The 27,476-nt window shown below is 37.4% G+C and overlaps 2 protein-coding genes across 2 annotated transcripts in view; both read right to left on the reverse strand.

Moving 5' to 3' along the window:
* The window catches only part of stk10 (serine/threonine kinase 10), a 39,038-nt gene extending 18,126 nt beyond the window's left edge, over window positions 1–20,912 (reverse strand). Inside the window, exons 1-4 of the mRNA XM_032577299.1 lie at window positions 20,416–20,912; window positions 7,838–8,002; window positions 1,103–1,151; window positions 378–527 (exon numbers count right to left, since the gene is read on the reverse strand). Of these exons, the coding sequence (XP_032433190.1) occupies window positions 378–527; window positions 1,103–1,151; window positions 7,838–8,002; window positions 20,416–20,556 (505 nt within the window). The 5' untranslated portion in view covers window positions 20,557–20,912. The remainder of the gene's footprint in view (window positions 1–377; window positions 528–1,102; window positions 1,152–7,837; window positions 8,003–20,415) is intronic.
* Window positions 20,913–23,982: 3,070 nt separating this feature from the next.
* cytl1 (cytokine like 1) lies at window positions 23,983–27,144 on the reverse strand. The gene is made up of 4 exons (XM_032575589.1): window positions 26,933–27,144; window positions 26,770–26,814; window positions 26,373–26,519; window positions 23,983–24,977 (listed from the first exon to the last, which is right to left on the reverse strand). The coding sequence occupies exons 1-4, from the start codon at window positions 27,083–27,085 to the stop codon at window positions 24,918–24,920; spliced, it is 405 nt and encodes a 134-aa protein (XP_032431480.1). The 5' UTR covers window positions 27,086–27,144; the 3' UTR covers window positions 23,983–24,917.
* Window positions 27,145–27,476: the final 332 nt, after the last annotated feature.

The raw sequence follows: 27,476 nt of genomic DNA on the forward strand, positions 1-27,476 counted from the left end.
CATGCAGAAAAACAGCCCGAAATATGTAACTGGTGCTTGAAACACCAAACCAAAACCCAGATGTAAAACTGACATTCTTAGACATCCTCCATTTAATCTGACAGACCTTGAGCTTTTTTCCCAAAAAAGAATGGGCAACACTTTTAGTTTTTAGTTTCTTTAAAATTACACCTTAGCCTAATTTGTGTTGGTGTGTTTTAAAAATGTCTGATAAGTTTGAGGTTGTAACATGACACAATGTAGAAAATACACCAACAATTTGCTTGCAATGGGCATCAAAAAGTTGGCATTTGGCAAAACAGTGAAAAACATATTGATTTCTAGTATTACTCAAATGACCAAACTAACATTGAAAGGAGCAACAATCGAACCCTTACCCAGTTTGATGTCCCCTTCCAGGGTGAGGAGGACGTTACCAGCCTTCAGGTCTCTGTGGATGATCTTCATATGGTGGAGGTAGTTTAGAGCCTCTAACATCTGTCGACAGACCACTCTGATCTGTTTCTCAGTTAGTCCACGATCCAACTCTAACAAACGGCAAAGGAGAAGAGATACACAGCTTCACTATAGAGCAAAGACCAGAAGTAAAAACAAAACGAAGCAGCTTTTAGACCTTCAGGGAGACCTTCAAAGTTTATATGCAGCCTGCAAAGTATCATGATTAAATTAAGTCTTGAGGACTGAGCTACTGTGTGACTACCATGGGAGAAAACATCACAAGGTAAACCTGTGATTTCAGATCAGATGGCGTTGCTGGATAAGTAATGCCAGATTAGAAAAAAAAAATAAAGACGTCACACATTGAAGTCAGTGGAGGCCCACAGACTTTATTCTGCTTTGTCTGTGTTTGGTTAGCCTCACAGAGCTGCACACTGGGTTATTAGGAGGGGAATTATCCAATGAAAACAGGCAGAGGGCGTTTCCCACACTCAATGGCCCCCAATAAGTCTGACTGTGTTGAGCTAAGCAGTGCCAGAGATTAATTTAAACATTATTATTATTACAGGGATAAACATGAAGAGTAACGACAATAAAACATTTCTACTGAGAGATCAGCACAGGTGAGAAAGGTGGAGCCTTAAAAAAAACACAGAGGGTTTACCTAGCATGTTAGCATCCATAGCACCTCCAGCGCAGAATTCAATCATGATCTGCGAGAGAAGAGATAAAGTTTGACTAGATGCACACAAACAGATTTCATACAGCAAAACTAATAGGAACATTTTAGTCAAGCATTTTCATTTGCCTGTGACTGAGTGACGGAGGAAACTGGACCAGGAGGGATAACCAGACACCGCTGAGATGACCCATCTATGGGATCATCCCAGGAAAATTGTTTAAATTTTGAGAATATGTCAGGAAACTGTGCTCAAACAGGGAATTAAAGTTTAATACGAAAAACATAGACATGAATTAGTTCAGGCTTCTGTTTGTCTGACCTCCTCCAGCGTCACATGAAGCTTTTGCTTCAGCGTAGTTTGAATTTTTTTTTTACGACTGATGTGTAATGGTGGTATGATACGTCACTGCTTTAGTTCAAGTTTCTTTTTTGTTTCATTTTAATTCTTTAATAACTACATTGATTTTAGTAGCAGTTTTTTTCAAATGTGCTTTATAAATTTTATCTCATCATTTAGGGACAAAATATAAATTATGAAACACTTTGGATTAATTTTACAGCCGTATTGTTGCATTTAGACTGAAGTATGTGATGAAGGTTTTTATAAGAAGCTCATGTTTTAACCAAAAAGCAACAAGCAAACAAACTAATACTGTTTTGCAAAGTATATCTATCATATATGTACCGGTCGGTGAGTAAGTATAGAATATAACTTATACTTTGATTTCCATTGTCCAGAGATCAAGCCTAGGTAAATATGGAACATACCTGTGAAGTGATCTCATCCTCATATAATTACAGTGTCCCTACATGCTATGGCAACACTGTCAAAGCATCAGTGTGGCACAAGGAGTGGCATTTCAGCCAAGCCTAATGAAAGCAACAAAAAGTACATGTGATACGCTGAGATACACCAAAACCAGATACAGGATCCAGAAACATCACTGTTCACACTTGTCACGTGCAAAAACAAATTTGAAGGTAGTCAATGCAAGTCAAACACAGCAACTGGTAGAAATGCTTTTATGTGACAAACTACACTAATACATTTAAATATATATATATACATACAGACCAAAGGTTTGGACACACTTTCTCATTGAATTCAATGAGAACGTGTGTCCAAACTTTTGGTCTGTACTATATATATATATATGTGTGTGTGTGTGTGTTTTAAAAGGAAGCTCCTATGTATTACAAAAAAGGTAAATTACTAAAAGTAATAATAATAATGTACATGTGAAAGTTCCAGTCTAATGGGTCTTTTTGGATTCTCATCATTTCATCTTGAACCTCCTTCAGTTGAACTTCAAAGGAAGTTTTGATATTTATTCTCAAGGTGAAATGTATGAACTGTAATGAGATGAATGATAGTGAACTAGGAAAGATGGACTTTTTTCTGGATTATAGTTACCTCTAAAGTTTTATTTTTTTCTCTCAACCTCAAATTTTGAATTGTCAACTTCTAAATAAAATGAAATTAATATTTACACTGTATCATTAAGATGCTGTATCACTGGATCTATCCTTTAAACCTTTTGTGTTTGTGAGGAAGCGTGACACAATCAAAGTTATAAAAAGCATGAGAACAACTGTGGTAGAAAATGTTTAAATTCTTAGCTTGCCATCCCACCCAAGCTTTAAATCTTCTGTTTCTTCAACATAAGTTGCAGGAAGAAAGATTGCTACACATATAATTTTTATTTTGGTCATCCCCACCCAGAGGAATTCAGGGTGACGTGCTGCTCTCTGGACAAGAATGTGCCTCAACTGGTCAAGCTGCTTGCAAAGCATACCCACTGTGGGTGGAGCAGCTACTAAATCTTTCTCTGAGATTTACAGGAAAACCTAAAGTCGAGCAAACGGGGGATTGTATGTAAAATGTTAACTGCTAGTAGGATCCATTTAATGTGCAGGATCCATTTTTTAGTTGATATTTGTTACATGCAACAAGTCATTAGATTTACATTAAAAAGTTGGTAGAATTGAATGTTCAGCTAAAGCCATTTCTTCTTTTTGTTTGCGAATGTCTCTTTTTATTGCTTATGTTTTAAGGCATCTCTGCAGGCTTACAGACATTTAGAGCAGTAAAATAGAAAGAGCAGACTTTGCTGGCTCTGCATTGTCCACAATTTCACCACTTAAAAGCTTCACAGTGATTTCCCACCTAATTTTCTCTGAGGTGAAAGGAACATAAAAGGCCATTCACCAACAAAGACCTTCTTTAAAACTTGAAATCAAGAATAAAAAAAAGATGACAACACAGCACAGAGTAAATCCAGAGACTCACGGTAACAAAGTAATCCTTTGCTGCAGTGCTGAAACTGTTCAGTGAACCGTTTCTTCTCAAAAGTGCCAAATTGCAATACAGATACTCAATAACTCCGTTTCTTCTTTACATGGCAGCTAACTAAACCAACTTTAAGGATTTGGTAAAAAGCAAATGATTTCCTTATATGCATGTTTCTAATTTGGGGATTTCTGAAAATAACTTAGCATTTTTCAGTAGGGAATTATTATGGAAATCTGACGAACAGACAAACCAAGGGCAAAAACATGCAAGAAAATTCAGTCATTTAAGTCAGACTAGTGACGTTGTTCTTGACAGAAGATAGAATGTGTTTTTATAGAATTCAAACCGAGCTACTAACATTGCATCTAAACGGCAAAGTGACGAGATCTACATGAGAGGTTATGGTTGGACAGGGAAGGAAAAGTAGAATGGTGTGATCAGCATCCAGCCTGGTTAAAGCTTACATGCAATCTGTGATTCTTATACATTAGTCCATCAATCCATGTTCTTCTACCTTTGGAGACTGGATCATGAAGAAAGCAGGTCCAGGAGGGAAACCCAGACTTCAGTCTCCCTAATGACATTCTCATTTTACAATCCCCAGGCTTTTCCCGGCAGACCTTCAGCAGGTTCTGGTTATGCCTTAGTGTTCCCTCCTGGTTGGAAACGCACCCAGAAAACCTCCATGCAAAGATGCCAGGAAGCATCCTGATCAAATGCCAAACCAACTCAGTAATGACTCATTTCAAAACAAAGAAGCAGCTGTTTAGACCTCCTCATCAAATATCTCAAACTGAGCCTAGTCATCCTGCAGAAGGAGCTGATTTCAGCCTTTTGTATCCGGGATTCTGAGATATGAATCTTTTGGCTTAGATCCATATCTCATAACCTCAGGTTGGGGTCAGAACACAGGCAGAGTGATAAACCAAGGGTTTTTCTGTTTGACACAGGTTTTTCTTTATCATGCCAGACCAGAGCAGCACCAGCATGAGTACAAGCAGAGCCTCAGTCTCTCCATCTAAACATTACTAATACACAAAGTTAATTAGCTCCTTCACTCAAGGCAGAGACTGACCCTTGACCTACGGGTGCAAATCACCATTTTAATCTTGAGAATTGGCATTTGGTACAACAGCTCTTTCTGTAGTAACAGATTATATGGAAGCAACTTTTAACACGACTGTAAGAAAGCATTGACAGCTTTTGCATTGTAGAAGTATCTATTAAAACATTTTTCAAAAGGCTTGAATTCAACAGTAACTGAAACAAGGGTTAGGCTGTGAGGCTGGACTTCATCTTACAGCAGACGAGAATAGTCTGCAGTAAAAGTGGCCACAATTTACAAAGATGATCTCTAGTGGGAGATAAACTTAACTGTTTCCATCCTAGAGTTTGTTAAAATATCAAAGGAGGGACACATCTCTAGAGTTTTGAAATTAAAGCAAAACTCTGGAGCCAATTTTAACAATGAGGACTGATGGAGGCTTAATAAAGTTTTTATTTGGTTTTGATTGTCTTCAGACTGCATCTTTGTAATTTTGACCATTATTATATAGCATGTGGGTTACACTGAACAATCTCACTCAGGCAGCAAGAGACTGAATTTGTTTTGGTGTCATCAGTGAGTTAACTGATGTGCTCTTGTTTGTGGTTCTGCCGTTGTTCTCTACCTTTTCCACTGTCCTGCTCTTCTCCTCCATCCTCCTCCTCTCTCTGTTTGTTCTTCTATGCTTGCTGATATCAGCACCATGTTAAAGGCCTTATTTGTCTCGCACTGTTGGGGAGAGCCACTTCGCTTTCTTCAATATCAAATTGTTTCCTGAGGTAGAACAAACAGCTTTTTCTCCTCCTCCTTTCTATTGACATTCTCATACGAGGTGGACAGCAGAACGGGTGGGTCCATATTAAAGTCCAGCAGTGTACCCTGCCCAGCACACCGAGCTGCAGGGTTACTAAGGCCTCAATTCAAAATTAACGTTTTCACAGATCATAATAAGTTGTCAGACTTTTACTAAGTCGTGTTGGTACCTGAAAACAACTTAGAAACAAGGCAGTGAAGCAAAAGCTGCAACTCTAATGCAGACACGCAAACCCACAGGAAGTGTGTGGTTTAAATGCAACAAAAAGGTGATGTTTGTATATCCGACATACCAGTATAAACTGTCTGATGGGGAGGGTTTACGTTCAATACTCTGGAATTTCAGCTATGACCAAAACTCACTGCAGCTGCATGCAGAGGTGCAGCTCAGGTCATGTCTAACATCCAGATCAGCATTGAAAGGCGTTTCATTTGTGTGGCTTTGAAAGTTGACCTAAAAGTTTTTGAAGGGTTTTCTTCAGTATTCAGAAATGATTCCAGAGTATGTTTGCAACAACTTTGTCATTACTGTGAATCCGCTGTGAAAAGGAAATGTTTTCTCTCACAAAATTTCCCTTAAAAATGACTGTCATTTATTATATAGTAAATGTGCCTTCGAAAGGAAACTATTGTAAATTTCACCACTTCTCTTCTAGTTATCAACAATAATAAATTATGAAAATCAGGTCAGCCAAACTCAGAACACATTTACATGTGGGAATTTTGATCTTAAAATGTAATTATGGTTCATCTGCTGACAGCTCAAATGATCGACATCGGGATGGATGTAGGTCTGCATGACCCACATTCTGATGTTCTGCATCAGAATGTGCAGAACATCTGAATTAAAAACACAGAAGCAGCCATCTCTGACTCAGTTTTTCTATGTGAGAAAATGCAACAGCACAAATAATTATAAGGTTGCAAAATAGGGCGCTGTGTGATCTGAAAAGGTGTTTGTGTTCTGCAGATCTCAGGTCAGGTTGAAATGAGCCTCAATGGCTTGTCAGGCACAGCGACTGCAGGGCAGTGTCCACAGTGCAGCTTTATTAAATGAGATAAGCTGAAAGTTTAATTTCAATTATGCGGACTCAAAGACCTGGGTACTCTGTCATCCACATGGGAACCCATCTCAACATTTATTTTACTTAAAACTTCAAATGATAAAATCACTGAATATAGAATCACACACAACCTTTTTTGTGTTGCATCTATGAAAACTCATCAATGAATATCACACCATTACTGCGTTTAGCGAAATGTTTAATGCTTCAGTGGAAAATACTTTTTTTTGTTCATTTGGTTCCTCCAAAAAAGGAAATTCTGCTCATTTCTATCTTTAGACTTGACCCTGTAATGCAGTTCTTCAGATAATGCAAGGTTGTGTCCCAACATGAGGTCACCATTATTTGTTTTGGCCAGTGGAAGGATTACAAGAACGGTTTCATCTGGACTCAAAGTGAGTGTGGAGATAAGGAAAGACTGAAGAGCAGAAAACACTTGAGTGAAATTAATCTTTCTTGCAGTAACATCAGGGTGAGGATGGGGTCATCTCTGAAACATTACGTTACCCTGGGGATGGACTGCAACTCCAAATCATAATTTAAACTTTTCATATTGTGTTTAGACAGAAATGGACTCAAGGTGAGGTGAAGCAGCAAAAAAAAAAACAAAGCTTCCTTTGAGATTGTGATTTTATGTGAAAGAGCAACAATTACAAGTATGGTGCAGTATCTATTCAGCACCTGTAATCTGACACCCCCAGTTAAAATCCAGCACAACCAGTTGCCTTCAGAAGTTGCCTAATAAGTCAACAAAGTCTACCTGTGTTTAATCTCAGTATGAATCTGGGTGTCCTGTGAAGGCCTCAAAGATTTGTTAGAGAACATTGAAATCATTATGACCATGGACAGAACTCTAACGTATGTTAGAGAAAAACAGCCAAGGCTTGGAAAATCTCCTGAAGCAGTTTTCAATCAATCATCTGAAAATGAAAAGACTACGGTATTTCTGGAAACCTAGCAAGTGATGGCTGCTCACCAAAATTTAAAAGTCAGTTGGATACATAATTTATCAGAGAAGAGGTCTAGGGTTACTCTGGAGGAGCTGGAGGGATCCACAGGTAAAGTGGGAGAATATTTTGACGGGACAACTATTACACACCTGCTGCAAAAATATGGCTATTATGAAAGAAAATCATTGTTAAACTAAAGGCATAAGAACACACAGCACATCACCCTGAACTCACTAACTCCACCATTAGGTCACATACTTTTCAGATTTTCTTATGTAAAAAAAAACAAAGTTGAGTGATAGGAATAGTTTCACAACGAGCTGCAAAGAGGGCTTTTTCAAGAATTATTTAAAGCATCCAACATTTTTTTCAAAATAGGTATTGCAAATAAGAGAAAATGAGTAAGAAAAGTTCTTGTGATCAACTTCATAAATAATCCTCCTATTTTCCAAAGCACTACTATAGAGGCACTTCTCAGATAAACGATTGGAGCGTTGCAAACAGTAGATCCCAGAGGAGCAACATTACAAAACAGATGAAATGTCAACATACCCAGAGTTTGTTCTCATAGTAAAACGCATCGAGGAGCTTGACGATGTAGTGGTGGTCACATTTAGCCAGGATGTCAATCTCCACCATGTAGTCTTCCAGCTCCTCCTCACATTTTGTCTCAATCACTTTGGCTGCAGCCAGAACCCCAGTCTCCTTGTTACAGGCCTGCAAAAAACAGACAAAACATTAATTTCAATGAGCACAAGTCACTTCAGACCTTTTAAGCAGAATTATTGCACTTCAGTCGATTCACTTACGACAGTTCTTGTTGAAAATCAACTATACGTTTTCTTCCACTCAGTTAATTATGTGAGATCAAGAATTTCAGATGTCTGCAATCGAGTCACTTTTCTTACATTTCCACAGAAAACATCAAATTATAGAGGTTTCAGGGTGTGGCTGTGACTAAAAGTGAACATATGTTTATGACGCAAATTAAAGAAATGAAATATCAAAAATCATATGAATAGTATTATCAACATTTCAACACATCATAAAAAAAACCCAAACAGAAATATGATTTTTTTTTTACAGAATAACAAACTCATTGAGCTGCTTCTAATTCCTCTGGCACCCAAAGGAAAGAATAAATCGAGTTTCACCAAACAGCAATTAAAATGTGGATTAACATTTAAAGACGCACCACATTTCTCAAGGAAACACAGAGAGAGGAACCATAAAAACAAAAACAAAAAATAAAAGGCATACCAGTAGTTCTTGGTAAACATAAGCAGATAAATCAGTGACTCACACATACAGAATGAACCGAGATGAACATCATGTGAAGGACAGTATGTTGTGAATGCAGGCTGGGATGTTAAGGACAGACGGGCTATTGTGATTATGAAGTTAGAACTCTATGTTTAGAACTGCAACTTTGTTGTTGGCATCTACGACCATTAAAAAGCCAAAGAAGAAATATATGTGGAACAGAAAAATAGGAATGGAATCATTTTCAGCACTAGCAGGTAACAGGAAGTCTAAACTAAGTAAAATGAAGGCGCTTCGTTTTTCCTTTTGGGCTTCCAACTTCTCATTTGTTAAACACAACGGATTTAGAATGTCAGTCATTTAGAAATCTCAGGGTTACGCTAAGGATCTATATTGTCTATTAATTACAGATAATTTGTACATAAGTTTAAGCGGGTATAAATAGTCAGCTCTTCAATGATGTATTTGTTTAAAACTGAGAAGCGCTCTTGCAAAAATGACATCATTTCTGCTCATAATTTAAATAACAATGACCACTTGTCCCAAAAAGGCTAGAAGATATTTTAAACACAATTCTCATCTCGTCTTGTTATAGTTTTCAAAAGAGAAATCTGAATGAACTGAATTGTTAAAGCTTTGATAAATTCCAAACAAAAATTTGTAAATAAATTCTTATCAATGAAGCTTTATAAAAAAAAAATATGTTCATTATTCTTTTCACTACCAAAAGAATAATTCAACTATTTGGAAGCAAGTTTATTGGTGTTGACAGAAACTATAAAAATTTAATAATGCAGGTTTCTGGGTACACATGTCCAATCACAGAGCTGTAGGAATTCCACAGACTAAACAGTCTGGCGTGGCTTAATGCCTTCATGCTTCACAGGGTCTGTGGGAAAACATCTGAACAAACAGACTCTCAGCAACACACACTCTTCATGTTGTGCCATGACTTCCAGTGCACACGAGTTGTGCACAAAAGTCTAGTAAGCGAGTGTTCGAGAGAAGCCATTCAGCACCTCCTCATCAGAGAGGAACCCGCAGAGTGAGTCAACAGGATGGCAGTCCAACCTAAACCATCAGTCAGTTGGTCAGACCTCAACAGCAAACAAAGAGACGGTGACACTTTCATTGCACTGCTAATATCGCAGCTCTGCTTCTACACAGTGAGCCTAAGCAAACTGCAGGAGTATATCAGCAGGACCAGACAGTTCTGATGTCCATCCGGTGAAAAAGAAGGTCCAGAACTCAGCTGCTACCAGACTCCAGGGAAATTTTCAGAATTAACAAAGCAAAGATCCTTTAACTTATGGAAATTTACAACTTTTTATTCCCAAATCAGAGAAGACTGTTGCTTAACTCCTGGACACATGTTCAAAAGAACCTCAGGACACACATGTTAACATCTCAGTGGTAACAAGGCTGAGGAATGTGCCTCTAGCCTTCTGGTGACTGAAGGGGAGTCGGAGCGAAGAGGTTGAGAAGCAGATTCACAACCTCTTGTGTGAAGGTAGCTCAGGGGAATGTGTGACGTCAAACGGGCCCCTTGAGTATAAAACATAAAGATGCATGTTTGTATGTGAGCCTTAGCAAGTGGTAACACTCAGAGAGAGGAAGGAACGCTTAAACACCTCAGTGCATCTCAAAAGGGACCTCCTGAGTTGCACTGTAGATTCCAAACTGTTGAAGAAGGATGAAGGTAAGTTATTTAAGATGAACAGCTCTGAGGAAGCAGAACTCCAGCTGACTGCATAGTGTAGCTGCTTGCAGGCATCCCAAGAGAAAACAACAGTCCCGTTTCAAACCCACAGACTCTTCACTCCTACAACAACAATCACTGGCTTTGTTTGAAAGCAGTTTCCACGGTTTCTCAATGGACCTTCTTCTTACTCTTCTTTCTCATCTAACTGACTTACTGTAAGTTGTTTTTTTTTTTGCAAACTGCCATAAGAAAAGGCAGTTAGATGCCTTTTTGGTTATCAGATCATTTGTGGCCTTTCTAAATTTCGATCAACAATTCTAGTTGTTGATTTAAAATTACTCTTAAAGCCACCAAATGTTTTAGAGATTAAAACGTCTGGACTGCAGGCAGACCAGTTTAACACCAATGGTCTTGCAACAGAGAGCTGCTGTTTTAATATGTGCAGAATGCAGTTTGTTTCGAAGAAGGACGTGACAATGACACAAAATGCTGCTTTAACACGATGAAACTCCACATGCCAATCATTCAGGATCTCATCTGCCACTTGTGTTCGTCTTTTGGTTGAGAAATAACATTCTAGATGCTGGCTTTGGGCCAAAAATATGTTTTGTTTTCTTTTCTCTTCTGCAGTGAAGCAACAATAAATCAGGGAAAATAAGGCCATTTAATAACTTGCGCCAAGTTATATTACTCAAAGACAAAAAAAGGATCATTTGGATTTCTGATTAACCATTTAGTGCATCAAGGATTGAAGCCTTCTGCGTCATAAGTTTAAAGATTAGTCATCTGTTTTCTGATTATCTCCATGTCTGGAGATAACTCCAGACATGGAGAAAAAACTCCATTTAAAATTCTAATCTCTTATTTTATGCGACAGACTGGTGACCTGTCCAGGGTGACCCCGCCTCTCGCCCAGAACGTTAGCTGGAGATAGGTGTACAGAAAATGGATGGATGGATGGATTTCTTATTTTATGCCTTTGCAGCACAACATCAGCCCACAGCAAAGTTTTGTTCATCCCCGCTGATTATATTATTATCATTTAAATGCAACTGGCTCTTTTCACTACCTGCCCACTGAAATGAAAAGGGTGGGCTGTAAAAGCAGGTGATGCTGGTCCATGTGTCAGCAGACAAATGTACTGCATTTAATGACCAACTCAGACTCATACACTCCATGTCTGCCATCTATTTACACTCTTTGTATTCACAGTCAGGCATGCTCCTTTTAAATGAATCAAGCTGAGAAACAGCGTCAACACTTGAGCCTGTCAGCAGAGTCATTGATAAAAACTGTGGAGGTGTTGAAAGCAGATGGATGGATGAGTCTCCAGTTGAGGCTTCAAACATTCCTGACCAAAAATGTACAAAAGTGACATAGTTGAACCACCAGCTTCTCATATAAACCTTCTAATGAAATCTTTGTCCATATAAACGTCTAAAGAGACAAATCAAAGTGTCCACTGACCCCAACACAGCCTAACACCAAGAAAGAGAACACACAAAGTTCAATCCCTTCCAGGTTGTACAAGCATTTCGCATGCTGATATGTATTTTCAGCCTGTTTGCCGAGTTATGCTTTGAACAAAACACACAGCTTCCTTCAGGGATTATAAAGTGAGCAAGTTAGACCTTTGCCCCTTTATAAACCTGTTAACTGCCCCTCCCCTGGAGGCTCTCACCACATTTTTGAAAGAAGGAATGTAGCTTAGTGCCTCTATCACCTCTGACACCAGCCATCCATAGAGGTAAAGCCCTTGCTTTCAAAAGAGTAACAATGTTAAATGACTGACCTGGATATAGAGTACCTATTTATTTAAAGAGGTAGCTACTTGTCTCAGTCTGTTACAACTGTGTCAAATGCCATATTTGTACAAGAATGCAAAGTCCAGGATGAGTTTTTTTTCTATGTATCGCGAGGTTTGTAATGAAGGTGATCAGTTAATGTTCATAGTAATGCTTCAGTATCCCTTCAGCAGGGAGGTTGTAGAGTTAATAAAAAAATAAAATAAAAAACACTTTAATTTTCAGCTTTCTCCAAGTTGGACAATCACCTGATGACAGTTTTCAGAAAATCCTGACTATTTTAACCCCTTATGACTTCTGGAAAGAAGAAACCACAATAATTTACAATAAGTGTGAACAAAAGTTAAATTTTGGCTGTAAGCATCATGCAAGCTTTCCCACCACCGCGTCCCAGCAGGAGCAGGAAACACTCCTGCTGATAAAGTTTAAAAAACTGTCTCTCTGCTGCATTCTTCAATTCTTCAAATATGAGTTAGCTGCTTTAATTTAGAGAAGATTCTTGAAACAGACTCTGTGGAGCAGGACAGCAGTAAAACAAGAACACAAATAACACAAATAAAATTTGTTCTAGTTAGTAGAAAAAATTTTATCTTTAAAACTCACTTCATGGCATCCTAAAAAACTGTAACACAAGAAATTGTATTATTTTGGTTAATGTGAGATTTTGGTCTGATACACACAAGAGTTCTACCAGTTTAGTGACTTAATATTTCCTATATACCAAATATCCACACATGCAAATGACACTTTAAGGCAGAAACCATTCATATAGTTCAGGACTTACTGAGTAAACATATACGTAAATTAAAAGAGATTTGTGAAAATTTTAAAAATGAATATGTGTTCGGAAACTCAGACAGCAAATGTAATTGTGATCTTAAAAGACTCCCAAACAACTGAACACTCAGCTTCTTCCAAAGCTTAGTGTTTGTTCATGAACCCAGCAATGTGTTGGTGTTTTCATTGCTTACATTCACTTCTCAGATTATGTTTGAGTTTCACACTTTACTTCGTTATGAACGCTGGCTTTGCCAAGCAGGGGGAGACTGAGCAGACACTCACCACGTCGTGCTACGATACTATTGCTCTGACTGCAGCTATGGGCAAGTAAAGGCAAATTACATTTGTTGCCATTTCCTGACTTAACGTGACTTATTCTCATCTATCTAAGAAAAATTGGTCTTTGATAAGTTATATTAGTAGAGCTCTTAGCAACACAGAGCAACTTTAAAAAGTAAAGATTACATTACAAACATGTTTCAGTAATATTTATTTACAGGAAGTTGTTAAGCTTCACAATTTTAAAGGCACTAGTGGGTTTAAATGAAATACAATCTTCCTGATAAACACAATCAAATTAATAGATGGATTTTTCTGATGGTTCCTTTGTAAATGTTGTACTGCTGTGCTAAAATATAAAATTTGTTTGCTTTTTTATTTATTTGTCAAAGGGGTATTGTATATGTAAACTTGAATTAAATACAGGTTGTTTTACTCAAGAAGTACTTTGCAGAAAACAAATATTACTTCAAGACATTCAAACCGCCACTTAACTTTCACCTTGAGCAGTAAGAGGAAACACAATCTTAATGCCTGATCTCACAGCTAACCCCAACCTTAAAAAACACACTCAGCCCTGTTGCTACGGCTCTTTGAGAAAATGTCACTCTTACTGCTTAAAGCGTACAAAAACAGTTTCACATATTTCTTCTTCCTCTCTTACTCAAGCTGCTGACTACATCTGAACACATATTTTTTGCTTTCACAGGCGTCCTGGGCGTGAAGCATGTCACATTGTTAGGCTCAGGCCTAGACCAAAAAAACACACCCTGAAATGAAGCAATCTGCCTTTAGGATGTGAAAGTTTTGATCAGTGTAGAGAAATGCCCCACAGTGAACCTTGATGCAGCAAGTTACAAAAACAAAAGAAATCAGGTCAACAACGCATGAACGATGATACTTCGTTCACTAGCTTAAAGGAAACTGCAGCTATATTTTAATCTGTCATCACATCGTGGGGTTCTAAAACCATAAATCTCATGACAGATGAGCAACACTTCCTGCTCACAGCCCACGTAAAGAGCGAAACACTGGAGTAATTACAAGCTCATACTTAGAGCGTATAACAAAACCTCAAGCTCAGACAGGTAAAGCAAGATTATTCAGTCAAATCATCTGACAGGAAACTGGCATGATGACAACGTGGGGTGAAAAGAATGAAAAAATATGTTGGAACAAAAACAAGTTGTGTTGAAGCTGATATGGAGCTAATCCTCCAACTGTCTTGAACCTACAGCTTCCTAGCGACATGATTAAAGTACCAGATGTAGATGGAAAGTTGCTTTCTAAGCACCTTAATAATGTGATCATGGCTGATGGGGGCTTCCATCATGTTGACACCCCACCCACAAAGCTTGGCTCTTATCAGTCTGTCGAAGTTCAGCTGCTCCACGGAGATTAGACCAGAGGAAGCCCAAACTTTCAAACAGAAATGAAGACCCTCACAACCACGGAAAAGGTACTGCCATGTTCTAACGCATCACAAGCTTCACACAAAGAGGATGTCGAAATCTGACTCCCCCCCTCACTCAGTTCGGTTTCTCTTTCATTCTACAGCAGATCTATCCGAAAACATCCATGTTTTTTAATTTGTTTATGTAGAACCGTCTGCAACAGAAAGATTAACAAAGTTAACAAACCCATAATGTCTTGAGGACGTCCAGGTTCTCTACAATATACACATGACAAAAATGAAACAGTTGAAAAGTAGCCAACAATCATAGTGATGACAATTTCATTCCTCTTCTAAAAAAACTGTCTTTAATATAAGAGAGATGTACTATATAATGATTCAAGAGATTCATTAATGGATTTTGTGGTCAATTGGATGTGTCTGGAATATTATTGGTTTACCAATACAGATTCCTCTTTAAAAAGCAGGAACATCCAAAATGCAAGAACAGCAAACTTGGTTTTTTAGCCTTCCTGTCAAAAGAGGCTTTGACTGAAAGAGAGAAAACACTTATTTTATTATTCCAAAGAAAGGAAAATGGTGATGCAGCTGACAGATTCTGTTTGTTCTTGCTCATGATTTAGCATTTGTGATTAGTGTGGTTAGCATTGAGAACACAGTATCTGAGGTAGGTGGATATTCTTCCTTTTTCTTCAGGCCCAAACGCAACAAACTGAAGTGGAATGTGTATTTTGCCACCTTTTCATAAAAAAACAGTTTGAACTTCTGTAACAATCTTTAAAAGTGGTTTCTTTTTTACAAAGGGGAAATATGATAAAATCATGACTGTATTTTTTCTGTAGCAATGTCCATATGATGTTTTATCCCTATCAACCAACAATACTTTAACACGACGTATACAAGTTTCATTTTTGCCTTAAAACTGAGTTTTCTTAAGCAATGAGTATTTTCATCTAAATTATTAGAGTCTAACTTTTTAGTGCCAGCTTGTAGACACCAGAAACACAGTTAAAGCTCAGATTTGGCATGCTCTGTTCTTACTCATCCAAACAAGAGGATCAGTGGGAATTTGACAAGAACGTATCCTGACATCCTGCAGGCGTGTCTATGGATACGTTTCACCAGCAGCAGCAGCAGCAGCAGCAGCAGCAGCAGCAGCAGCAGGGTAGTGTGCTCAGCGGCATGTGGCTCATTAATTAGTGAGAAGAAGAGTACAACTCCTCTGTTTCATGCTTGACTTATTACCATCTTATTTGTTGGGTATGCAAATAATATTTCCAATGTGTCAAATACATAAGACACGATGTTCACTATCTAATTCTGCTGGTGTTACTTATGTGAAGATACATTAGAAATGTATCTTTAAATTAAGATACATTTAAAATAAACATATTCTTGTAGCAACAGGAACTATAAGGAAGAAAAAGTGATCATTGCATCAAAGAATTGGGGAAAGAAAAGATCATTTTTGACAGACGTACACAAAATAACTCAAGAAAGCATACTCAAAAGAAAACGTTCCCTTTTAGGTGTGAGAACTATGTGTTCCAAAAAGCACAGGCTAGAAAGAGATACATCCCAAGTAAGTTAGACATCAGCCCACAGTGGGGATTGTAGTTGATTTTTCATCACATTTCAACAGATAAAAGCAAACTTCAGTAATGTTTCTCTGCTGTGGAAACAAAGTAGCATCATTACACTAATGACTGAAAATACTGCGATTAGAAGTGTTTATCTTCTATTACTTTCACAACTCTAAGATATTTAAGTTGGTAAAGGTCATTTTGCAGCTTCCACTTGCATTAACCTACAGCTTTCCACGGTGCTGGACAAAGAGAACACACCATACCTAAGAACTACCAGGTCATACTGACATTGATAACCTTCAGTGCAGAAGTTGCTGCAGAGGAAAAATGACTCAGTTGGAAATTTTCCATATCATTTGAGTGTTTGGAAAAGAAGTCAGCTAAAGTGCTAACGGTGTGAAGACGTTTCTTGAACTGAAACAGTTTTGTCTTTGATGGAATGTTAACTTTTACTTTAGGCTGATACTTCTAAACAAGGAGTGAGAATTAAGCAAATACCAGAAAATTACTGCAGCAAAGTTCCTCATTTTTATCCTTTTGGGGATTCCCAGTTTTGTCTTGGGTCACATAAGAACAGGAAATATCAGCAATTCTTTGAGAGTCTCTCAGCTAAGTTGAGGGTCCAGTTAGCAATGCTAAGCATACAAATCACACCTTTTGCTAAGATACTAAATATTAATTTTCAGTGACAACTCTAAACATCTGGTGTTTGTATTTGAATTGATAGTAAAATTTTACTCAGCTGCAGTGCAGTGCAACACACAGAGTGACGTCTCTGTGTGTCCCAGTTATATTGGGACACATTGGGATCATTTATATCATATCCCAATATAAATGATTAAGAATCAAAAAGGGCATAAAGTCTGCTTCAGGGTTCTTAGTAGTTACAATGAATGAATGATTTGGGATTTGAATCTGTTTTCTCAAATATTAAGTTGCTATTTTGAAATGATCTTAAACTACATGGCTGAAATAATTATTGGTTTTGATGATTACCATGATAAGATTTGCTAGTAATTCCCTTTTAAATGAAATTACCAATAATCATTTGGGATAATTGCAATATTAAGACTCAAAATTTTGAACACAAAGTCTCAGATGCTCAGGAATATTTCTGAAACTGAAGAGTAACCGAATGTTAAATGTTGCAATTATTTTTTTTAAACCGTGGAAATTTTTTTAAAACCTATTTACATTTTTCTATTTAACTCATTTCTGTTTCTCATAATCACAAGTTTATACTTGACAACACTGTCAAAACAACATTTCTCACAAATATTACTCATCTTTGAGTGCTTGGTCTGCATAGAAATTTCTGTTTCATTATACTTAATAATAGGCAGTTTTCCAATTTGTTAATATTTAATACATACTCAGTTTTTACTGCAAGGTTAACTAACAGTGAATGACCTCCAGCCTGTAGCAACACTTTCTGCATATTTCTTAAACACATTTAAATAAAACCATGATGCTATTTATAGTCATGATTAATTTTCATACAATAATCATGACACCATGTTTTATTTCATTATCTGATGAGCTGTATTTTTATTTTGAAACAAGTAAATGAGATGTATTATAACTATTTTTTAGCTACTAATAGTTTCATTTATACAGATATTTCTGGGATGATTTTACACTCTTCACTATAACTCTGAGCTCTTTCTGAGGATATGTGTTTTTTTTATTATTAACTTTTGTTCTAAAGACATGGAAATGGTCAATTTTAGTAAAAAAAAATACTTTGTTCTTACAGGGAAATTAGAATCAATTTACTATTGGCAGAGCAGACCTTTACACAATCAAAAACTTGTATCCACATTTAACCTAACTTTCCTCTTTAGCAAGTTGGTTCTTGTTTTTCCAGTTGTGACAGTAACTTTTAAAGAATCTTTGTCGGGGCGATTCTGTACTCTCAACCACATTATGCTGTTAAACATGTCTGCTTGGTTTCAGAGACAGAAAAGATCTCTGTCTTCAGCAGCACAGGTCACACATTCACAACTAACGTCCACCCCCGACAGTCTGAGAAAACCAGTCCTCAACCCTGTCACCCAGTCTTCCTCCTTCACAATGTTTAATGGAAAACATATGCAATTCACCAATTGAGCCCTTCCCCTCCCACACATGACCCGATAATTCTGAGATTTGGGAGCAGCAACAGGAAGTTATCAGTCCCTGTGACGACAAACTGTCCCACAACTTCCTTCTCTGGTCATCATCTGCTCGGTGACTCTGCCTCCTAACCCTCTGACAGCTGCAGGTGTGAAGATGTTGTCTTGGAAACCCACAGAAGGATAGCAAACAGAAGCCAAAGAATAGGATTGTAATTTGAATGGAGAAAGATAAACATATAAGAGAGAGATTGGATTTCAGTGTGGTACTTTACTCTTCCTTGAGTGGGTTTGTGAACGTTTTGTAAGTTTTAGCACTGAAAACTGAAGAATTGCTCTTAGCTTGTACACCAAACTCTAAAGTCTTAAAATGGTTTGTCATCAAAGTTTTCTCAAACAAATGTCACCCTAAAGCTAGTTCTTGTGTCTAAAGGGTTTTAATAAAAAATAGTAAACTTTAGAACAGTTAACTTCCTCACACCTTCTCCAATTCATACGCTCCATACAGCAAAAACTGAATGTCCACTCAGTGTTTCCTTTCTGACAAAAAAGTGCCTTTTCTAGTCATTGCAGAATTCCTCCAACGCAGCCTCTGCTGTGTCAAAGGCATTCACTGTGCTCCACTGGGCTGTGCAGACACAGAGGGCCTGTGCCCTGTTTCACAGAGGCAAACTGACATGCCAGCAGGTCAAGATTAAATAAGTTTTCCAAGCCAAAACTCTGCCAGTTGCTGAGGTCTGGAAGGCGGCACAGAGCTAATGAAAAGGGCTTTCACTGGCCGGTTAGGCTGACTTGTACTGTGGAGCCACAGAAAAGACTGAGTGTAGAAAGGATGAATACAGGTGCCAATACAAGTAATGAATTTCAGTAGGTAGATTAAAAAAGCCCCCTGGTATACAGACTGATTAAAAACACAATGATACAGTTAAAGCACTTATTCATTTGTTTTCATAATTAAAGATTGCAATTAATAAAAACCCAAACACAGCCTGTGGCCCTGCTGAGGTGTTATAGGAAACCCAGGTTGATTTAATGAGCAGCCTTCAACTTATCTGCAGTGCTAGCACTTGGCATGTTTGCTGGCCAGTCAAGCATAGTGATACCATGGTCATTAAAGCTGGTATTTACAATTTTTGCAGTGTGGGTTGGTGCCAAGTGCCTGCAGAAAAAAAGTCGAATCAATGAATCCATGAGGTTAGTCAGCAGAAGGGAAGATGAAGTGCCTGGTGCAGGGGCAGTGCAGAGTTTAAACTTGACAAAACACAGTGGACACACACCAGCAGCGATGATGGCTCCCCAAATCATGAGCTGAATTTCACACTAGACCTCAAGCAACTTGAATTTGGTGCTACTCTACTTGTCATTCAAACTGAAACTGATTTTAAAATAAAATGTCAAATTTGCTAAGACTTTTGGCAAATGTGAATGATTTTGCTCATTTCCTTCCTTGCACAGTTAGACACTGCTGACATTTCTTGTCTCTACAGGAGTGGGCTTGATAAAAAGAATGCAACAGATGAAGACATGTCTTTCTGAATCTCCCCCAAAACTCCCTTATTGTACGTTTTCCTTCCACCCAACCTTCCATTACTATACAGCACTCTGAACAAACCAGCTCTTCAACAGTTACCTTTTGCTTTTGTGGCCCACATGCTTGGAAAAATATTAAATTAGCAGCCTCCCATGCATTCACACCTTTTTTGATCTCATGCAATGTTCTATTTAAACTTTAATGAGTTGTTACTCACAATAATCAAAATAAACAGATATAAACACTTAAAATATATCACTCTGTATGTAATGAATCTGTATAGTACAAGCGTTATTTGTGTAATTAAAGTGTTTAAATAAATAAAGTTTTAAAATGATATTATGAGGTAGTGTTCATGTGGGCAGAGCTACTTAAAAGCTGAGCATGACTACCTGACTAACAACATACTTTCCATAGCTATCATTTACAAAAAGAAAAAAAAAAGTTTGAAGGGCGAAGCATCTCACAGGGAGTAGTCCACCACACCCCAGAAACAACTTAAAAATAAATGTGATCAATACTGTTACATCTTACATAATTTTCTCTGTTGAAACATAAGTTAAACTTAAAACGTGATTGATAGGCTATAAAAAGAAAACACTAAACCCAGAACAGAACAAAGGGAATCGCAATCAGGTGTTTTAAATGGGTCTTACCTTGTAAACCTTCCCAAACGCGCCGTCTCCCAGCTCTCCAACTATCTCCCATATGTCATTAGGGTTCACGTCTCGGCTGACGTGCTCATACTGTTTGAGTTTCTTCTTTAGGATAATTTTACTAAACTTTGCGAATGCCATAATTAGCAGTGTGACGCTTCTTGAAAGAAATAAAATGTAAATGATAAAAGAATGAATCAAAGAATACGTTACGTGACAACGATCTCTACACGGAGAGCATTACGCACGCCAATACGCAAAAAAAGTGTTGTCTTCACTTTTCGCCTTCTTAAGAAGAAGTAAAAAGAACTGAGTGCTTTTTCAAGAAGTTATTCTGCTCCATCCATTTTACTCCCGAGGATCTGCGAGGTCTAAGGAGAAAACATGTCAAGAATCCGCCTTACAAACTGCAAAGAACGGGGCACGCAGTGACCACCTGCCGCTGCAGCGGTGGACACGCTGATGGGTTCTCTGTCTAACTGTGCGTGTTTAGCTGTCTGGGCAACTTGTTGATTCAAACCGAGAGGCGAAGCCCCACCTTATTGCGCAACAGCCCTCTCTTTCAGTGGCGTCATGGAAATGTAGTCCTTCAATCCGTCCTCTGTGTGGCATAGATGGTGCAAAAAAACTTCATATCCGGGTTGGCGCACGCAGCCGTCCCCGTTAATGCCTGAAACTCTGTATTTGACAGCTATCCACGTGTTTATTTATCTACTAATTAATGGACAACGCGCTGCTGTTTCATAATACAAATACATAGGCTTATGTTATGTATATATCACATCACTACTATAGCCCAAAAACTCAAATTTAAATTTTGTACTCAAAGATAAGAAATTAGTAAAATTGGCAGAATAGCTAATTACGCTTATGTTTGATTCAACACTTAGATTTCTTGATCTAGTTTCTCATCACTTCTCTTTTCACACTGCTGCAGGTCAGAAAACTTGCTTTTTCCTTCCGCATGGTAACACAGCTCCATCTGGTGGAGCTTCCCACGTAACAAGCGTCCACATTTTCTTGTATGTATGTAGTTTAATAACACACTGTGTATTTTAATTTAACATCATTACTGGCATATTTGGGTATTTGCTATATCGTTTGCTCCACCTGCACTGTAAATATTTTCACCCAAAATGATTGAAAAAACCAAAAAAGAAGTCAGTGAGCGTAGCCTAAATCAGAAGTATGTAAAAGGACAAATGTAGATGAAAATTAAACTGTAAGCATGAACTAAAAAAAGACATATTTTTTAAGCTTTTGAAACATTACAGCATTTTTAAATTCATTAACTCAGTATACCATGACTGACCTCTCCCAAGTACTGCCACTTTTTCCCAGTCTGTCTTGTTTTTGAATCATCTTTAGCTGTATTTAGTGAGGCTGTGGTGCTTTAGGTTTGTTCAGAGTTCTCCTGTAACCTTCTGGTTGAGTTGAGTTTTCAATGCAAACTCAAACATTTTGATAGAGCAGCCACACCTGGGAAGATTTAACACTATCCCAGTAATCCCAGTTAATTCATGATTTAGCCATGGGGGAGATTACTTTTTCACACATTTGGATACCGCTTTCCCTTAATAAATAAAATCCTCATTTGAATAGTGCATCTTGTATTTACTCAGACCGTCTTTGTCTGATACTAAAATTTAATTAAGGCATGACAACAAAAAAGAGGTATTCTGTACTTTTTTATAGCTCTATACTATGAAAATGTATAGAGCTACTACCATAGGAAGATAAAACTTATTTTTATCTTCCTATGGTGTTCAGATGCAGAGCTGCTTTTAACTAAAGTCAGGAGAATACATCACAAACATGATGCCATCAGCACAAGGCTTCTCTTTATAATTTTCACATATGTGTGAGTCTAATCTCTTTGACAAACATGGTCTCATACTAACTAAAAACTTGGTTTCATCAGACTTTAACACCCAAGCAGTGTATTTGATCTAAAAGCTTTTTGTGAATAATGAGAGAAATCATCTCTCCAAATGAAATTAATTAGACAATTAAATGAAAATAACTATTAAAATATTCCTTGCTGTTATGATAGCAGGCATATTAGCAATGAATGATTGAGATCTTGAACACACAAATTATGAAACTATGGCATCACTCAAACAATATGATGGCTTCATGGAGCTTTTCCATTTTTGTTGTCTGTTTCTGCTGTCCATCTGAGCAACATGTCCCAGAGTCTGTCAGTCTGTTTTGTCCTCTTTAAGAGAAGGCTTGGTGACTTGCAACCAAGTCAGTAGACACAGTTATGCATATTACATTTTATCTCATAATTATCCTGATGAGAGATAGTTTTTTCTTTATTTAAAAAAAGGAGAATATACTTCCTTTATGATAAAAGCGTATTTCAATCAATCAATCAATCAATCAAATTTTATTTGTATAGCACATTTCAGCAGCAAGGCATTTCAAAGTGCTTTACATCATTACAAACACAGAAACACAAAGCAATATAGAATCAATAATCACAGCATTAAGTCAAGTTCCATCAATAAATTTGTAATTGATTACATTTCAAATACAATTCTAAACAGGTGGGTTTTTAGTTGAGATTTAAAAGAAGTCAGTGTTTCAGCTGTTTTACAGTTTTCTGGAAGTTTGTTCCAAAATTGTGGTGCATAGATGCTGAAAGCTGCTTCTCCTCGTTTGGTTCGTTTGTGTTATCTAAGAACACACTTTTGCTTTCTCTGAAGTACTTCCATGTTTTGAGGATACTTCAATATACAATTATTCTAACTAAAACCTGGTAAAAGAATAAAATATCATACCATGAAATTAAAGGACTATCAGTTTAATCTTTACTTGTTGGGTTCCTAAACATTAGAATCAGATAAAAGGCAGCAGGTTCAGACTGTAGTTTATTTTAGGTATTAAGAGCTTACGTTACTCATGATTCTTTGGAAGCTTTTTGCTATTAAGAGTTAAATTATCTGTCATATTGATATGGATGTTCCTAAAATGGGAAAGATTTTATTCTCCATCTTATGTTTTTCATTTGTGTTCTAAGCATTTGGAATGGTTTAAGAATTTTAATTCCATTTGTTGAGTACAAACAGCGCCTCTAGTGGTTCACTTTAATCAGACATGGTTTCATTTCACTCTTCAAGCTGATGCTTTGAGTTTGTATAAAGTTCACACAACACAGTCATATGTCCTCATCTCATCTGCACTGCTCTGGAGACAATAGCCTGGAGTAAAGAGACAAGCTCATGCAGGTTCAGTCGGCCCTCAGAGGTTTCCACTACTCTGCCCACACTGATCTCTTGCCACTGATGCCCACATGTTTACTTTGTTCAGCTTCTGTGACATCAGCTCAGCCTCCCAGGTGCCATCAAATAACCTGGAGATTTTTCACTTGCGGAAGCCTGGCTAACTTATAAAACAATGTCCCTGCTTTAGGGGAATCCACAATTAGTTGTAACAGTAGATTTTAAAATATTTATTTTAGATGTAAAAATAATACAGCAATAATACCATAGACTGTTTTTTTATATATATAAATTTTGATTAAATATTGTCACATGGACGTTGTCATGTTATTTACGCTGCAATGCATTCTTGTTAGTTGGGTATAGGCGCTTTGTGGACAAAAACTGTTGGCACGTAATTTGGTTTTAGCTTGCTAAAGTAACGATCACCTGTCAGAGTCGTCATCAGTTTTGCTCCTACAAATGATTCAAAGTCTCCTGGAGAGAAATGTTGAGAGCAATGTTGAAGGTCCTTCAGAAGTTGTGTTAAATAGGCTATTTCCCACTGTGCTCTTCTTTGTCTCGTGGGGAGATCTAAACAACCCTGGACACAGTCCAACATGATAATGGTTGCATCACAATGTGTAAATGTTTTCTTCAGCAGGGACAGAAAAGCTGGTCAGCATTAACTTGAACTAAATTAGGGCCATTCCTGAGAGTAAACATGTGCTTTTAAGCAGAACAATGACCCTACATATCCATTCAGACTTACTATATACCATTATGTCTCAATGATCCCCTTGAAAATGAGAGGCTGTATTCCAAAGGGTTATCCTCGAAACAAATAAATATCAAATAAATGAGATGAAAACTGATGAACACTAGCTTTTTACACTATCTGATGGAACTGAAGTTGTTGAGTTATTGAACAGAAGATCAGAGAAATGCTGGATGTAAATGCAATTTTTAGATTTTCATTGTGAAAAAAAACATATTGAAAACCATGCATTTAGGTTAGATGTTGCAAGTGACAAAATGCAAAAAAGTGTAAAAGAAAAACTGATACTTTTGCAAGGCACTGCAAAAAGAACATTTAAATAATCTTTGTTAGCTTTATGTTATATTGTAACAGTAAGAAACATTACACTTTTTATGTAAAATCAACACAGTCTTATAACAATTCCTTGAAAGAAATCATGTGTTGTGTAATGTAACACAATGTAAAAAGAAATACATAACAACTTTGACTTTTCCACTTCTTTAAGTTCCCTTTGGACAGACAAGAACGGTAGAATTTCAGTATTGATTGTTTGGACGCTCCAGCGCAGCACAGTCATAGATAGTAAACACCAGGTCCTGTTAAAACACATAAGAGGTATGACATATAAATATTAATTAATGGCAATTGTGGGGTCATAATAAGCTTTCAGTAGTGTATTTATATGTATTAAAACAATGATATTCAATATAATAGTACATTGATATAAGGTTCTAGTCAATCTCCCTGGAGACACTTTGACTCTTACACTCCATTTACTGTATTTCTGTGATTTACCTCAATTACTGAAAACCCTTTTCCACACCATGGCCTAGTCTGCTCAGACTAGGACACCGTCTGCAGACCTAGATGTGTGTGACTCTCCTCATCACGTGAGTGGGATCAAACGTCCCCACAGGACAGCACAGTTCTCATAATCTGCATCATAAATCGTGCCTAATCCGGTCAGAGCACTCACTGAGTGACCCACTAAACTGCAGACTTTTTTTCCATTTTGTGTCAAGTCACGCTGCAGTGACTGGGATTGTTGGTAAACAGATATTCAAAAATATGCTGTTATTTTTGGCCAACAAAATGAACCAGAATGTCTTATTTTGGTTTGCACAGTTAGACTATTACCTTATTCCTGCTAATATTTTAGTCATCATTCCTGCAGGAATGCCCTGTAACTGTGTTTGGTGTTCATATTTGCCATTAAGCTGTCCTTCACATTTTACTCAAGTGTATTAAGCTGTAGCTTAGATTGATAAGGGTCATTTTTATTGGGTCTCATTTTACTTTGCAAAATTAAATAAGCAGTTCAGCTCCAATTTTATGCAGTTATATTACTTGTGGAGACAGACTCATTTCTCAGGTAGTTAAATGGCAATCATGCAAAAAATGGGGTGAGTTACGGCTTAGAATGATTAGAAGAGACTGAACTTTCAAAATAAAATAAGTTTCCTGACTACTTGGCTTTGAAGAAAGCCTGATTGAAATACTACTTAAAGCCAGACTTTTCATTCAAGTCAGTCAAACACTTGTTATATATAGTTTATCACCTAAAAAACAATCATTCAGTTGGTTTTGCTTTTATATTGTAAAACAAAATTTAATTCCAAAAACAAGCCAGTAGAGGCTCGTTTTCGGAATTAAAGGAATTAGGCATCTGATGCGTAAATTAAATGTTATTTTATTATTCATTATTTAATGTCAATGACAATCTATCATGTATCATAGTATATCCATCCATCCATTTTCTAACACCCTTGTCCCTAGCGGGGTCGGGGAGGGATGCTGGTGCTTATCTCCAGCAAACGTTTCGGGCGAGAGGCGGGGTCACCCTGGACAGGACGCCAGTCTGTCACAGGGGATCTATCATAATGTAAACTTTAGTTAAATAAGATGCATCTGTGGACAGAATCTGTAATGTCTAAATTCAATATTATGGCTGTTACAGTTTATGCCCACTAAAGGACTGTGGCCTTTCTTACCCCATGGCATTTCTCTCCCATGACGATGAAGAGCTGCCGCAGAGTGACTTCCAGCTTCCTCACTTCTCTGGTGTAACCACAGCGCCGCAGTCTCAGGTCTTCCACCAGGGAGATGTAGTCCCTCATTTTGTACATCACACAGGCATTCTGTCATGAGTAACAATTAAGATTTCCCATATGTGATTTGAAGGACCTGAGGTTTGCAGTCAAAACACAACAGAAGTGTAGAAACAACCAGGGAACTTAGAATAAAGTTTGGGTGATAATCCCAAACTTTATTTTAAGTTTACAATAAACTTAGAATAAAGGTTCTAAAGACCTTGATTTTGGGTTTGAGCACATTTTGAAAATGTTGAATTTTAAATGACATTTTACAGAATTTGTAAATCATACTTACATGTATATCAAGGTAGAGTTCTGGCATATGCGCCATACAGTGACCCTGGTGGAAAATAAGAAAAATCCAGTTATAAAGTTAAGAAATAAATTAACAAATGAAAAATCTGCCTCTAGAGGATTAAAAATCAAAGACTGGTAAAAAATCCCAGCGTCTAACTTACGGTTTCATAGCCAATCCTCAAATCAGCTGCCATCTGGGTGAGCTCCCGTGCCATGTTGAGAGCCTTGGAGTAGCAGGTTGGTGGGAAGAAAGGGTAGCTCAGGGCCATCGGTACCACGGATAAAAGAAGCAACACCTTTTTCAAGATCGACATGATGCACAGAAACCTGCTGTGATGACTGAGTTCCTTTCTGATTCTGTCTGCATATATTTAGCCACGTATGCTGGCAGACACATTTTAACACGCCCTCTTTGTTTTCTCCAAAATATATTATGCAATTGTATGGCATTTGAAGATCCTTTGTGAAAGATGAGAAAGTGCTTATTTTGGCTTGGAGAATCTCAGTGAGATATTTTTAAACCAGCTTTTTGGCAACGGAAGAGACTTTAACTATAGATAAACTGTAAACTGTAATTGTCACAATTAGGGGAAACCCACTTCAAAATGCTGCTACAAAACAAAGTAAGTATTCTTTTGTTAAAATTCTTCTCATCACAATTTGATATGCTGTTTATACATTATTTTTCACATGATTTTTGTGAAC

Source organism: Xiphophorus hellerii, chromosome 11 (assembly GCF_003331165.1).
Source record: "Xiphophorus hellerii strain 12219 chromosome 11, Xiphophorus_hellerii-4.1, whole genome shotgun sequence".
Classification (NCBI taxonomy): Eukaryota; Metazoa; Chordata; class Actinopteri; order Cyprinodontiformes; family Poeciliidae; genus Xiphophorus; species Xiphophorus hellerii.

Coding starts and splice junctions, on each gene's coding strand:
- cytl1 (XM_032575589.1), bottom strand. CDS start 27,085: ATGTCGATCTTGAAAAAGGTGTTGCTTCTTTTATCCGTGGTACCGATG. Junction 26,520..26,769: donor AACTCTACCTTGATATACAT/GTAAGTATGATT, acceptor TACTCATGACAG/AATGCCTGTGTGATGTACAA. Junction 24,978..26,372: donor TGGGAGAGAAATGCCATGGG/GTAAGAAAGGCC, acceptor GTGTTTTAACAG/GACCTGGTGTTTACTATCTA.